This window comes from Mastigoproctus giganteus, chromosome 5, assembly GCF_048544385.1.
Source record: "Mastigoproctus giganteus isolate SK-2022 chromosome 5, ASM4854438v1, whole genome shotgun sequence".
Classification (NCBI taxonomy): Eukaryota; Metazoa; Arthropoda; class Arachnida; order Uropygi; family Thelyphonidae; genus Mastigoproctus; species Mastigoproctus giganteus.
In genome coordinates, this window is record NC_143579.1 from 38,876,894 (window position 1) to 38,893,078 (window position 16,185).

General features: G+C 36.3%; 1 protein-coding gene across 1 annotated transcript in view; it reads right to left on the minus strand.

Moving 5' to 3' along the window:
• The window catches only part of LOC150085316 (sperm-associated antigen 7), an 83,545-nt gene that overhangs the window by 18,125 nt on the left and 49,235 nt on the right, over window positions 1-16,185 (minus strand). Inside the window, exons 3-4 of the mRNA XM_090373150.1 lie at window positions 12,817-12,905; window positions 5,857-5,941 (exon numbers count right to left, since the gene is read on the minus strand). Coding sequence (XP_090229276.1) covers window positions 5,857-5,941; window positions 12,817-12,905 — 174 coding nt within the window. The remainder of the gene's footprint in view (window positions 1-5,856; window positions 5,942-12,816; window positions 12,906-16,185) is intronic.

Sequence of the window (16,185 nt, forward strand, 5' to 3'; positions counted from 1 at the left end):
TACATATTCAATAACTAACATGAAATTTCATTCCCATAGGTGATCGTACACCAGATGTGGAGCCCGGAATCTGAGGAAGGACACTATGGTTAACAAAGTGGAATATCAAGCAGTGATCAAGTTCCTGCATTTGCAAGGCAAGAAAGCTCAGGAAATTGATGAAGAAATGAAAGCTGTGTACAGGCAGAATTGTCCATCCTATGGCACTGTAAAAAAGTGAAAACGGGAAATCCAGTGCAGTCATATAAGTGTCTTTGATGAGTCAAGAGAAGGAAGGCCATTAACATCCAGAGACAGCTGCAAAGGTTGAACAGCTGGTACTGAGTGACAGGTGTGACAATTCGTTTCATCGCAAATGCGATGGGAATTAGTTAGTCTGGCCACAGCATTTTACACGACCATCTGCACATGACTAAGGTGTCCGCATGATGGGTTCCAAGATTGCTGACACCTTTGCAGAAGCAATGTCGAATGCAGTGTTCTCGCCAAATGTTGGATTTGTGCTACTGCAGCACCCACCCTATTCTCCTTATCTAGCACCATCAGACTTCTTGTTTCGAGAAATGAAGGAACCATTGGATGCCGCTTTGATTTGTCTTAGGAAGTCATTAATGAAGCGGAATCGTGGTTTCAGGCAAAAAGTGTGGAATTCTATGATCAAGACATTAAACAACTGATCCACAGATGGGAGAAATGTGTTACTATATAGGAAAAGTATTTGGAAAAGGATTAAAGTTCCTATGAAGTTTCACCTTTCTAGGGCTATTATTTCCAGGTAAGGGTATGAACTTTTTAATACCTTCTCATAGCATTAGTAGAGGCATACGATACAAGAAAGCAAACTTTGCAGCACCAGCCAAAAAAAAAATCTGCTCCCATTTCACCCCTCCGTTCATTCCAAATACCTGTCCAGCTCAGCCTTAAATTTATTTAGGCTATAAACTTCCACAACAAAAGATGGAAGTTTCTTCCACCAATCAACTACCCGCTGGCTAAAGGCAAACTTCCGCACATCTATCCTACAACTGACTTTCCTCAATTTGAATTAATGTCCTCTCAGGTGATTATTCTGAGCAAGAGGAAGAATCCCATCAGCATTGAGCATGCTCAAACCATTCAAGGATTTATACACCTCAATCAGATCACCAAACAGGTGCCTAGTCTCTAGACACAGTAATCTGCAAAACTTCAGCCTTTCTCCGTAAGAGCAGCCCTTCATTCCATTCACTAAACTTGTTGCCCTTCTCTGTACTTGTTCCAACAGCTCTACATCCTTATTAAAATGAGGCCTCCAGACCTGTATACAGTACTCAAGGTGTGGCCTGACCATTGCCTTATACAAGGGGGATAATCACCTCTTTATCCCTGCTAGAAAAATTTCTGTATATCATTGACAAGACATGAGCTACTCTTGCAGACCATCTGCACTGCTCAGAGAACTTCATATCTGCCTGCACAATTACCCCCAGGTCCTTTTCATTCTCTACCACTGTAGAATGGCAATTCAGCCCCCCAGCAATTAAATAATAATCAATAGTAAAATTGCCCAAGTTTCCCACCACGCCCAGATGATGACTTAAAAACTGTTAGGATAGCATTATTCTGCACCCTGACAGAAACCTGACATAACAAAACTCCCCATGACTACCATGCCATGTGTAGGAACCTGGGGCCCCAAACCAATGTAGGGGAGGGGGATGGGAATGCATGCAGAGAAAGTGAATGGGAATGAGCAGAGGAGCAAATGTAATTGGCCGAAAGAATACAAAGTTAAAAATAACTTACATTACTTTATATATACTGTACCAACAAACATTTACAAACCACATAAACACTATCACTGCATTCTCCCCTGGCCTGCAAAAAAAAAAAAAAAAAAAAAAACCTTGCAGCTAGGCCTGCACCAAAACTGAAGAATAACAGTAAGTTGCGGTGCCCAGAGAGTGCAGTGCAGAAAGAAAGAGTCGAATAAATGAGATGAGAGCTAGAAGAATGAATAAAAGTAAGCGTGAGAGAAAAGAACACAAACCAGAAATGCTAAGTTAAGTACACACTCACCTGGTAGGTTCCCCACTGCCAGCTAACATATCCCACCCCCAGAGCGGGATGGGCAGCTGGACCTTTATACCGGATTCGACACTCCTTGGACATGACACCGACGAAGACATTCTGCGGCTTTGCTGCCAACACGCCATTGGCGATCCGAACTGGGTACTCTAACCTGGTTCCCTTTAAAACCCCATCCCCAGGCAGGGAATGGAGGAACGGATCTCTGTCTCCTCTCCTCCCTGCCTACCCCCCATATTTCACCTGGTGGGGCTCGTCTCCACTGACCTCTTTGGGGATGCCTACTCTATCCGTCCCTATTCTTCTATCTGTTTCCTCCCCAGTCTTCAATCTCCCCCCCCTCACTAAATCGACCGAGTACACCCCTTAACAATGCCGCCAAATTATAACCAACGTCTAAATTCTACCGGTTTTGTGCAAATCTCTAAGATATCTAACACTATCAGCTTTTATCTAGCGTTACATGTCTAAATTTAATAACATCAAAATTTTGCCCGACCTATTTGGCCTTTAACATATCTCTTTAGTGTTCAACCCTAACCAGTGATTTCTTAACAGCAATCCCATTAAGCATTAATGTCAAATGCATAAACTTTTTTTTTTTTTTTTAAATAGGCCCTAGCCACTGAAATCCCAGGAAACTAGGTGGCAGGACCTGCCAGAGCAAATTGTTGTGATACTGGATACACCCGGCTAGCCTCCACGTGGCAGGGTATGGGCAACGTCGGGCCCCACTAGGGGCCTGGCGGCCAATAAGCCGGATAAACAATGGGCACAACATATCACACTGCACAGACACGACCCACACACTTTCAAGTCTCTGGCTTGACAGTGTACTGTCCTCGATACAGCGAAACACACGCGGAGATGGGAGAAATCCCAGGTGCCGTCTGACACGAACATACCTTATACCTTGTCAGTGTAGTACCCACAGAGTTGATACATTACTCTGGGGTTACTGCTTCCCATATGTAGTACTTTACATTTGTCAATGTTAAACTTCATTTGCCACCTCTCAGCCCATCTGGTCAACTTTTCTAGATCCTGTTGCAGCAGCATACTGTCATTAGTGACCTTAACAACCCTGCCAACCTTCGTATCATCTGCAAACTTGGATATTAAGCCTGATATACCATCATCAATATCATTTATAAATACAGAAAACAACAATGGATCCAACACTGAACCCTGAGGGACTCCGCTAATAACGTTAGTCCACGAAGAGCAGTGTCCATTGATTACCACTCTGTCTTCTCCCACTCAACCATCCCTTTATCCATAGCAGCAATTTGCCTCCAATGCCACACTCCTCCAATTTGTGCAGCAGTCTTCCATGTGCAACAGTATCAAAAGCCTTTCTAAGATCCAAATAAATGATATCAAAGATATTCCCTGCATCCAGTTCCTTTGTAACCACATCATAGTATCTAATCAAATTGGTCAGACAAGACTTCCCCTTAACAAAACCATGCTGTGCCCGAGCTATAACTGAAGTCTTGTCTAGATGATCCTGCAGTGCTTCTTTAACTAGTGCCTCCATTAATTTTCCCTGGAACAGAAATTAAACTAACAGGTCTATAATTACTTGTGTCGCCCTTTAATCCTCCTTTGTGAACTGGAGTCACGTTTGCACATATCCAGTCCATGGGTACCTCCCCTGAGTCCAAGGAAGCTCTTATAATTATGGCTAAGGGTTTGCTTACTTCCTTTGCTGCATCCTTTAATATAACTGGATAGATCCCATCCACCCAGGGTGCTTTTTTATGTTTATCTTCAACAATTTCTCCTCCACTTTCCTCTCAGTTATTACAAAATCATCTAGCTCACTGCCAGAGTTTAATTCACCTCTGGCATTCCCCTCCCTGAACAACTCCTCATGTGTGAATGTAGATGCAAAAAACTCATTTAGTTTGTTAGCCACCTGAGCAGGATCATCAACAGTTAAACCATCAATATCCAGTGGACCAAACTGATTAATACATTTCCTTCTAGAGTTTACATAGGTAAAGAACTCTTTGCTGTTTTTCTTTGCATCCTTTGCCAAATATTTCTCATAATCTGCCTTTGCCTGCCTGATCTCCTTTTGTGACTTGGTTACAGACCAGCTTATATCTATCATAGGCTTCCATGTCACCCATTAATTTATATGTATCCCATGCATTTTTCTTCTCTGCTACTTGACTCATTAGTTCATCTGACATCCATTTAGGCATAAACCTTGAACAATATTTCTCAGTCTCCGAAAAGCCTAGTAACTTCCAAAATTAACTCCCTAAAGGCTTCCCATTTAGAATTCAATGTTGGTAACATCATCAGTTGATCCCTCCGTATAGAATTTAAATACTGTCTCAGGCCACCGTAGTCGCCTTTACGAAAGCAAAAACCCCTCTCTTTACTCCTAATGGTAGTTACCTCTTTGAGTAAATCCCACTTCAGCACACTGTGATCACTGCCACCTAGTGGTTCCTTTATCTGCAGATTCTTAATTCATGAAGGATCACTACTGATAATCAGATCAAGAGTATTATTCTCTCTAGTTGCCTCCCGAACATGCTGATGTAGAAAACAATCATCTGATAAATCCACAAAAGCCTTGCTAGTGTGTGAGTGAGCAACCCACAAATTCCAGTCAGTATCCAGGAAATTAAAATCACCCATTATAAGAATCTCTGATTTACTGGCCCACTACTTCCATGTACAGTTTCTTATTATACTCATCAGAGTCATTAGGCCTATAACACACTCCTACTCTCAATTTTGATCTCCCAATGCTTATGTCACACCAAACTGACTCGACACTGCACTGTCCAGCGATGTCGACTGGCTGCACTTCCTTGGATTTTGTGTTTCTTAACTAATAGCATAACCCCTCCTCCGTTCCTATCCTGTCTATCCTTCCGGTACACATTGTACTCTCCAAATTCCAGTTCTGCATTCCTTATATCTGTGTGACACCACGTCTCTGATATCCGAACAATATCTGCCTTTGATGTTTTGAGCAATACCTGAAATTCATCAATTTATTTACCAAACTCCTAGCATTGGTGTATACCCAAGTATACATGCAACTGTTCCTATTCTTAGCTACCCTAACACGACCCATGTGTTTACTTGTACCGCAATGACTCCCAGCAGTCTCCGAAATACACCGCATCTTGTTTTCCAGGCTGCTGCTCGTTCCAATAGAAACAGTGCAAGAATCACTTTCACCTCTGCCAGCGGCTACTGTTAATCTATTAGTCCTTGTATCCTCCCCCAAGCTAGCAGTTTTCCGACCCAACTAACACTGCCTCGATAGCATCAGCAATATTCTTGCACCCTTTCTATTTAGCATGGTACATGCTGTTGATTATAAAAATTTACTGCAATAAAACTGCATTAAATTTCTATGTCTAATAATTTTTATAATGAAGTTGACAAATACAGTATCAGGTTATCCTATTAGAGGAAGATATTTACTTTTGTGAGTTTCCATGTATAATTGGTGTTTCTTTATTTTTTTTTTTTAAGTGGCATCTCTAATTGAGGTAAGGTATGGAAGGAATTGTGAATCAACATGAATTAGTAATGGATAAGCCTTGTTGTTTACAAAAATTTACTGTAACTGGTTTCCAAACTTGATGTAATAGTTCTGCCCTCAATGTAGTAACACATGAAAAAAGGGAAATGCAATGTTTCATTGCAACTCCCTTCTTCACTTTGTATAATTTAAAATGAGAAATAACTGAAAGTTTGTTACTGCAACCTTTAACATTTGTTTATCATAAAATTAGACTATTATTTTCTTACCTTTTTAAAGATCATCACATATCTGTCAACCTCATCCTCACCAAATGAAAAAGCAGTTAGCCCAGCAACATCAGCTACATCATGACTTGTGGGGGGGGATATAAATAAATCGTTTATAATATAAAAGCTATGCAAAATCTGTAGGTGCTAATAACTCAATAACTTTCTTATTTATCCCAATTATTTTAAAGGGTTTTGGTTTAACCCCATGAAAGTTCATTTATAAAAAATAAATTTATTGGGTGCCATTTTAATATATAGCTAGAATATGTATAAAATATGTAGGATATGTAGAAAATGCACATTTCATTTTAAAAGCACAATTTAGAGGAGAAAAAAAAAAGAAAAAAATACAAAACTCAGTATATCTGTAAAACTTTTCTTGGAGAAAACAAATGATAATGATTCATCATCAGCCAGAGGGATAGATTTACATTTAAATAAGAATGCTAATCATTCCAGCTACTAATTCCTTCCATAAACAAAACCAAAAAAGCTATTTTTATGAGGCACTAAATTGTTTGGTGAAACATTTCATTCTTTTTGAATGTTCAGTCAATCCTAATGAAAAAAAGTGCTTGGCTTTCTCTTGGTAGCAGGGTGAAAGGACACCAACCTTACAAGAGATGGAGAGGTAATATTTTGTAATATTATTTTTGTTCAAAAGAAGTGAACTGCTGTGCTAAAAAAAATTACACTTGAATTAACATATAAACAATGCTGTTCATAAGACTGCAAAGGAGAATAAAGAAAAAATGTTCCATTTTCTACTCAGCTTAACTCTGTTGTCTCTTCTAAATCACTGTGTTTTCTCAAGATCTTTTGAGCTCTAATTTGTAGCAACACATTCTTGAAAAACTGTTTAATCCATCCATCCATCCATCCATCCATCCATCCACTCACCCATCTGTTCATTTCAGGAGAAATACTGTGTTAATCCTTACAAATCAACCAATGTGAAAATTATATAAGCTGGTTTGCAACTCAACCATGTATTCAGTATGGCTAGCAGAAGATGTAACTATCAGTGCATGTATAGTAGATTTATAATGAACATGAATGTGTGAAACATGAATGCAAAAGAAAACAAGTAGACCTTGCTTACTACAGTGCAAAATGTTGGAAAAAGTGACACATCTGTAGTGGCCTAAAGGTGGAAATTAAGAAAAATGTGTAATAGCAACCAATATCATTCCATATGTAGTGAATTAGAGTATGCTACTGCAAGGAGATCTTGAAAAATTTGGCAGAATGGGCTGAGAAGTGGCAACTAAAGTTACTGCAAGGTTGCTTCACCATATGGGTAGCAGATCCCAGAATAACATACCAACTGTGTGGTACAATGAGGGTAGTGGAGAGAAAAAAAATAAAGACCAGGTGGTAATTGTGCAGTCAGACAAAGTTTTTCTGAGCAGTGCAGACAGCCTGCCAGCACAGCTCATGGGATTTGTCAATGATATACAGGAATTTTGCCAGCTGGGATAAGGAGGTGATAATCCCATTTTAAAGGCAAAGGGAAGTAAGATAAAAAGGATTTCCTGACATCTTCCTCCTATACATGAAACAATATAAAAACGTTTTGCTTGGCGTTACAATATACACCCTTGCCAACCTGTTCAGATCAGGTACCTGGCTTGAAGCTGCTTCATATTACCATTAACATTTAAATAATGCCCAGGAGACAGTTTTTCACTTCTGCAGAAGCTCAGAATGTAATATCAAATTTAAATGTATCAAAATCCATCTAATAATTTATTTTTTTCAGTTTAGCTAATGGTATCAAAATTCTTAAAAAAAAAAAAACAAAAAAACATGTGATGCTTCTTTACATAGTTCTTTAATCACTACAGACACTGTTTACAAGGTCCAATTAGCAACAGGAGAATGTGGAACTACACTGCAAGAAGATATAGAGAAAATTATTTGAAGCAGTCTGTCTTCCAGAAAGTGGTGTCAATCATCAAGTATCTAGATGGAACAAATTCAGTTTTTCCTTCTGGTATACTGCCACTATTGGCAACATGCTACAAATGGTATCCAATCATATCTGTTAATGTTGAATGATCTTTCTCTGCTTACAAAACAATCTCTTTGACAAAAGGCACAACCTCATATCTGACAACAGAGAAGGTGCACTATCTTTTTAAAAATTTTTTTTATGTGAAAAGATAAAAATTATTAATGCATGTTTTGGCATTTTTAATGAATATAAATACTATCTGTATATGCAACTTATTGTCATTACATGAAGCAAGCAATGACTCAGACAGATACTAAGACAGAAATGACTAAGACAGATATACCAATCTGTAAATGTGTTTGACACTGATACCACAACTTCTACACAAACACACGCAAATCATACTTCATCTTATTTGGCATATTCACACATTGTTTCACCATGTCCATTCATTGCACATAACTTAACTTCCAGTGGACAGCCTTTCATAAAATTTAAAACTTGGATCCTTTAGAAAGACATAAATCTATCCTAGATCTCATTAAAATCAAATTGATTGAAATTTGGCAATTTCCCTCTCACCCCATAAAATCTCAAATTATCTATATGTATTTCAGATGTTTTAGCATTACTCAAGAAGAAAAAGCCAGGTTGATACCAAATTTTCAGACTGTTTTGTTTATTCCTAGAAGAATTTTAAGCCCATTGCTTACTTTTCTGTTTTGGACACTATTTGAGAAGAAAAAGCTGGATTAATGCCAAAATTTCAATATACATTTTGTCTTTGGGGAAGTTCTATGTCCAATTCCACAGCTACTTCAGTACTTTCCATACAGAAACACTGCTATAAATTTGAAATAACAGCATGGAATAGATCATTTTAAGCATTTCAGGATTTGTTTTAAATATTCTTAGGTACCTATGAACCAAATTTTATGGGACCAGGTAAACCCATTTCCAACACTGGACCCATTTTCCTCACCCCTTTAAAGAGTAAGTTTGGTGAATTTACAGAACAAATGATACACATCCCTGTGGAGTAATTGTGCAAGACATAAAGAGTTTTCTCATGGAATATCAAAGTTTTGTAAATGTTCATAAATGCTCTTAAATAGTAATGTTCTTATTTTGACTTGACAGAACAATATTAGAATAAGTTTATTATCAAAATGAACTGATCAAAGATCAAATCAAAATGAAAAACAACTTTTCTGCCGAACCAGGTTTAAGAAAGGAGTTTTTAAGTCTTTCAGTCAGTACTTCAGATCTTTTTGTTATGCTTCGCTCTTCACTGATGAAATGGCAAAAGCATTGAAACAGACATATGAAGAGTGGAATTTGTGTTCACATCCTGGTCAATAGTCATTGTGTCATAGCCCAACCTCACTTGTGTTCCTTAGTTTATTAGCAGGTCTCATACTTGATATTTCAATGTACTATTTGCTATGCAATTTTGAGCCAACAGTACTTAAGTGAATTTCATTTGAGGTTATCCTAAAGAAGTAATTTTGGGCACTTTAATATAACACCAATGTAGCACTGCACTTCAATAATTTATGCCAGTCTCAGGATTTTTTTTTTTTTTTTTTTCTAGTCAATAGCCATCTTGTCATAGCCCATTCACACTGGTATTCCTTTGTTTATTAGCAGGTCTCCTATTTAGTATTCCAATATACAGTACTATTTGATTAAACCATGACTTCACAGATTACCCACACAGTCACTTTCCCCTCTTTGGCTACTTTTCTCATTAAGCTAGGGAGGCTCTGTTGGCCAAAATTGTGCATTCTACATGTTCACAGGCCACCTGAATGAAAATATACTTTCTGAAAACCAGACATTTATTCCCCCCCCCCCCATCTGCACATGCAGTGAATTCAAGTCTTCTCTACTCTACTTTTCATTTTTGAAAAATTTATGCAGCACCATAATCTTGTAAGGGAATACTTTTAAATCCAACTGAAGCAATCATTGAAAAGAATGCAGAAGTATTCCAAGTCCATTTCTTGGAATACCCCTGCATTTTCTTGTTGACTTTCCAGGACTAGACTGCATTGCAACTCTGAGGGCTTCACTATTTTCTGGAGAACAATCACAGACCGCATCAAATCATTTTTGTTCCATTAGAATGTGCTTCCTTAGCCTTTCTCTTCAAACTGCTGGGATAAGTGAAGACATTGTTTCTTGCAGGTGTCCACAAAAAAAAAAAAAAAAAAAAAAAAAAAACCACACACAACTTTAGCTTTCTGTCTGATTGTGAGACAACAATTCTGCAATTTTAATTACTAATAGGAGCATGCAGGATTCACGAGCATGTAACTGTGATTTACCGCTGCTCTATAGGGAATTTCATACAAACTATTGCAAACTAGCATGAACTTTAAATAAAATTCAAGTAATAGTTCAGTTTTCATTGATCATACAATTGCACAACATTTTGTTTGCTACCCTGTATATCATTTTATTCAATATCATCAATTTTTGAATCTGAATTTGATGTTCCTCTTATAGGTATGCTGATTGGAGTTCTGTGTTGTCTTTCTTGCATAAACCACAGCCATAATGCATTGTCTACTAGCTCAAATTTTTGTTTCTTTAAAGTGTAACCAGAACTCAACAACACTTGAGAAACAAACTGAGTATCTCTGGCTTTAAAAAAAAAAACCATAAAAGATTTTTTTAATGATATCTTATCCATACCTAATTCAACCTTTTTTTTTTTTTTAGAGAATCGTCATTATTGAGTCTTTCCGGAGTATCTAACTTAATTACATAAAAATAACAACTTACTTTTTTTTTACCCTTATTTTTATTTCATTAATTTACATAATACTTAATTAAATTACACATAAAACTTAACAGGCTGGCATGTTGTACTATACTACATGCCAGCCTGCATGTTGAGCATACTGGACCAGTGCCCATAGCACCCTGCAGTGTGCTGTGGGCATCAGCCAGCATGTTTTAAAGAGGAACATTGGTTAATCCAGTGAGTCAGTTTAGTGGTAGTCTGGTAAGAGGACTTCTACTGTATCTTGTATACATTTTTGTGTAACTATTAAAAGATTAAGGAAAAGACTGGTTGTGTATCTAGTGTAGAGCATGGTACTTTATGAAGCAAACATGGACCTGGGAATGGAAAATATTAGGAAGTTGGAGAATTTTGAGATATGTTTATGATGTGAGGAGGGTTTTTGATAAAGATGATCGGAAGACAGAACAGAAATTGGATTGAATATGAGGGATGTGATAGAGAGAAAAATACAAATTTAAACACTAACTCATTTGACAGAGCTAAACTAAATGCCAATAAGCAATTAACTCTGAAAACTAAACTATAATAAATATAATCAGCATAAAAATTCTAAAGTTCATTAAACCAAATGACAGAATAAATTAAACATAATGAATCAAACAAGAGGTGGTTATGAAAATTTAAACTAAAAAAGAGTGTGACAGAAGAAACATACAAATCAGATGGGGGGAAGGACAAAAAATGCTGCAGAATGTGACTATATCAAAAATAGCTTTACTACTATGGAAATGTAAATCTTTTGGCATTCACAAGCACTGATGTTCCCTGAAGAAGTGATACTTGTGGAGTCTCTGTCTTTATTTTAATTAATTTATCATGGAAGTGGCACTTTGAGTGTAAGGATATATTTCCTTGGGTAGGGAGTTGCTGAGGATGAGTATTATCAGTCTTTTTTTCTTCTTTTATTCTGTTTAATTTTATGATTTTATTTTAATTTGATCATGGGAACTTGGAGATCACACAGCAAAACTATAACCTGTCAAGTATAACCCTAATGTTGCATTAATTTTCTGCATTTAGTTCCATTGATAAAATTAGAGTTCTTATTTATACAACATTCTTGGAAACATAACTATGTTTCAGCAGTAAAGTTTTAAGGTTTACTTTCTTAAGTTTATAGAATACATCAAGTGTGCTCAATTAAATGATTAAAATTATATCCCATAACTTTTTTTTACCACAAAAGTCAAATTTACAAGCCTACAGGTGCTCAGATAACTCTTAGAACTACTTTTCCAATATTCTGGAGCTTCACCTAAGTTGAAGATTGCCCTCAACATTATAGGTTACAAAGTTAATGAGAACAGACTCGAAAATTGGAAATAGACTCCATTGTGAAATATACAAACAGACTTAATTACATTTTTTTATGTTGAAATGTCTGGAAATTAGGAATCAAAATGGTAACCTAACGGAGGTAATTAATATTTCAAAAGAGTTAATGAAACTCACTGAGGAGGGTATTTTCTCTTTCTCTAAAAATACATTTAAATTAAGAAAAAGTAATTTTCTTAATTTAAATTTCAGACTAAATGCCAGAAAATTTTAGCTCATGATTAATTGGATACTGAAATTATTTGTCACTACATTTAGCAAAACTAAAAAAAAAATTAAAGGGAACTGGATAAACACTGCAAATTGACATAGTATATAATTAAAATAGTAAGTGAACACACACCACTGCTTATGACAATATTAAAATGTTTATCATGAGAAATTTTTGTTATCAGAAAGTAAAAATAAGAAATATTTTTGGTAAAGCAAATCCTTTTTAAAACGATAGAGCCTTTTTTGCCTTCTTCCTCTAGGTTAGGATGTCTGGCAACAAGCTTTCAAAGCACAACACCTGATGGACCTGCAGATCTACATAGACACATAACTGAAGTGTTTGGTGTCCAAAGTAGTTCAAATTTCTTTTATTATGGCAAGACCATTCTTGTACTAATCACATTAAAAAAAAAAAAGTAATGTAGATAACTTTGAAAAACAAATGCATGTTTTTCAAAAAGCCTGAATGGAAGTTTCAAGTAGTCTTCAAAATTTTGGGAAGCAACACATTAACTAAATTTTGTTAAACTGTTTAACTATAAATTTAAATTTCAGATTAAGTTTTGTTCAACAATTCATATAGCTTTTTTTTAATTAAAGGATAAATTAATATAACAAAGAAATGACTGTTACTTACACAATAGAACGAGACACTTTATCCATGGGAGGAAATTTATGCTTTTGTTGTAATGGATCCTGGATAAATTTGCTGAGTTTTGCTTCTACCTATTGTAGGCACAATAAGTTCATATTCGTTCAGACATAACAGAAAAAAAGTAAATAGTAAATTAATCTATTTATTTTTTAAAGATTTAAAGAAGGTTTATACTGACTGACACTAGATAGTAATGTAAACCAGAAGTGATTCAATTTAATGAAAAGCAGCAAAATGTTTCTATATATCTGGAAAGTAATGAATCTGCAGACAAGAGCTAAGGCTGTTCTGGTGTTGACAGGTTTTATCATAAGTGATGACAGAGACCTATCACATCATCCTGAGCCAGAACTTCCTGAATTCATTTTAATGGGAAATGATCCTAAACTATGCAGGACTTAAAGGGGCTACTCAGAGCAGAGATGCACAAAGCCAAGGTTACAAATGTCTGTAAATGTTGTTAACTGTTCATCAATTTGTTAACTGTTTCTTCAATTTTTATCTACATCACTAATTATGTTTTATTGGAAAAGTATACCATTAAAAAACCCATATTAGTATATAAAATTCTGTGAAAATCAGATACATGATGCCTAGCCATGTATTTTCTTGTAGAATTATGATTTTAGTTCAATTTATTTCACTCTGCAGCACTCTATGTTAAGAGTGATGAGTTGGAAAGGGTGTAGAGATGAGCAACAAAGAACTGGGAAATAATTCTCTTTTTTTTGGATAATGAGACTGCTGTTTCTAAAGACATTTTATTATTAATATCCAATGCAATGTCGGAAGAATAAAAATTTAAAGTGCACCATTTTAAATGCATTTCTTCTCAAAAATATTTAGCATTGAATACAAAGTAACAATGCACATGCTCAAGCAAAATTTTTTTATACCCCCAATTCAGGATGCACAGTTAACATGCCATGTGTAGACTGTAACAGTCATGTCCGTTCATAAAAAAGAAACAGCTATCTGGTTCCTTTTTATCCCAAAGAGCAGGTTAAGCATGTGTGCAACATCTTTTCTTTTTGGTACTGTGGACATGTGTTTTTGTAATGGGCGGCACCTAGAACGTCAGTTCATCTCCGCCTCGTATCTCTGTGAAGAACAGTACCACTGTAGAAGGGTCAGAAATAAGTAGTGTATGTTTGTGTGTATTCTGTGTGTGTTCTGTTGTGTCTGACCGCTTGGCTACCCAGAATCATCAGTCACCTGGACAGATGATTCTGGGTACTCGTCCACACCACGGAAAGGTGGGCCAGTCTCAATGGAGCTTGCACTGTCTTAATTCGAGACTCTGACCCACATGATGCTGGCAAAAGATGGGCCAGATTCCTCTGGGGGCCCACTCCAGAGGAGAGAAAAAAAAATATATATATATATACAGTAATACCCCGAAGTTACGCGATAGGTGGGTCCGACGAAAATCGCGTAAGTCGGGGTACAACTTTGCATATAAATACATATAAATTTTGCTTAATTGGGACCAAGGACTAACAAAAACACTAGTTTAGAAGAAAAATATTAATAAAATTGCAGTTCTTTATACATATTAATACAAAATATGTATTAAAAAAACAAATGACTTACGTTAAAAAGTTATTTCGATGTCGATGGCTTCATAAAATCTAACAAATTCATCTGACGACACAGCGCCTTCTTTTTTTCACGCAGAATTTCTTCGTAGCAAGCTAATAATTTTTTTTATTCTTTGCTTTGTAGCTATAACGCGTTCTTCGTTGGAGTCTATGTTTTCTAAAATTTTTAAGCCCTTTACAATTGAGCTCTTTTCAATTTTCAACCTCTCAAGTTTGCAATTGTCATGTGCTTTTCGCCGTTGCTTCATTTAGGCCTGTAGCACGTGCAATATCACATGGTCTTTCATTTCGCTCAAAGCGTTTCACAATTTCATATTTTTTCTCTATCGACAGAGGCGGACTGGCCATAAGCCTTACCGGGGAAACCTCGGTGGGCCAGTGTGATTTTGGCCATAAACCATAGTATGAGGCCACTATAAATTTTCCCGGGTAAGAATTTTTGACCCAGTCCGCCTCTGTTTATCGATAATTGGTTTTCTTTTTCTCTCTGAATCTGCAGTGTCTTCACCAGGACGCTTCCTTTTCACACCTTTTAATTAAGTATTTTACTCATTTTTAGGGAATAAAGCACAATTACAAAACGAGGAGGCACGCTTGATACGCATAAACAAAGCTGCGCGCATGTAGCAACTGAATAAACAACACCATAAAGGCAGAGATACACTATTAACACCTCACATTTCTAGGGGTTACTACCATAAAACAATAAAAATCCAGTTGCGTTTCTGCTAGTGAAATCTGTTATAAACTGGTAGTAAACTCGATCTAATTGCATTTGCAATTATACCGATAGCTGGAATTGTGTTGGTTTTTACGTTATTATGGTGAAATGTGTTTCCCCTTCACTGATATAAAAAACATAAAAGCAGCAAAGTTGAATTTTGTTCATCTTTCGCTCTCATTCTCCGCCGTCGCACCGTATATCGATAACACATGAAAAACGACCTTGAAGATAGTGGGCGGCAGCGTTGCAAAACGAAAAAATCAAGAACCACGTAACTCCGAGTTCGCGTAAGTCGGGGTATTACTGTATATATATATATATATATATAAAATAAAATTAAAAAATATATATAATAATAATAAAAAAATTCTTTTTGGGACAGCCCTTTTTTTCTACAAAAGCAAGCAACTTTAAACAAATGTATTGTCTATGCAAGTTGTCTTCACGGGCTGATTTGCATGTTGCGATGGCTGTAAACATGGTTTACTCATGGGAGAAGCTATTCACTCTGTCTTCAGAATAGCTAACTAGAGTGTCAACTGAAGAAGTGTGAGAATTTCTCTAATCTCTGATGATATTTGAAGCAAATCTCTCTCTCTCTCTCTCTCTCTCTCTCAAATAAAACTACTAAATTGTCAGCAGGGCCACTAAGTATCCGCAAAAGACCCAGGGAAGGGAAGGGAGCCTCATTGAAATCACATTTCCTTTCCAATTCTTCTTTTCTACAACTTATGGCAGTTGTTTTCAACATTTTGGAAACAACTATCATAAGCTACAGAAGTCATACAAGCAGACTAGTGCACTTCATGTAACATTTAATATTTTTGGGGGGGGGGATGCAAGGATTATAATCCCATTCACCATTACAATATGTTGGTTAATACTGGGTATGCATATATTTTTTGTTTTAATTTTTTTTTTTACTGCCATCAGATGAAATGTACAAACTTTAGGTGCTGATTTCAAATCTATAATTGAATATAATGGGAAAATAATGGAACCATTAGTTAAAAAAAGTAATGCAAG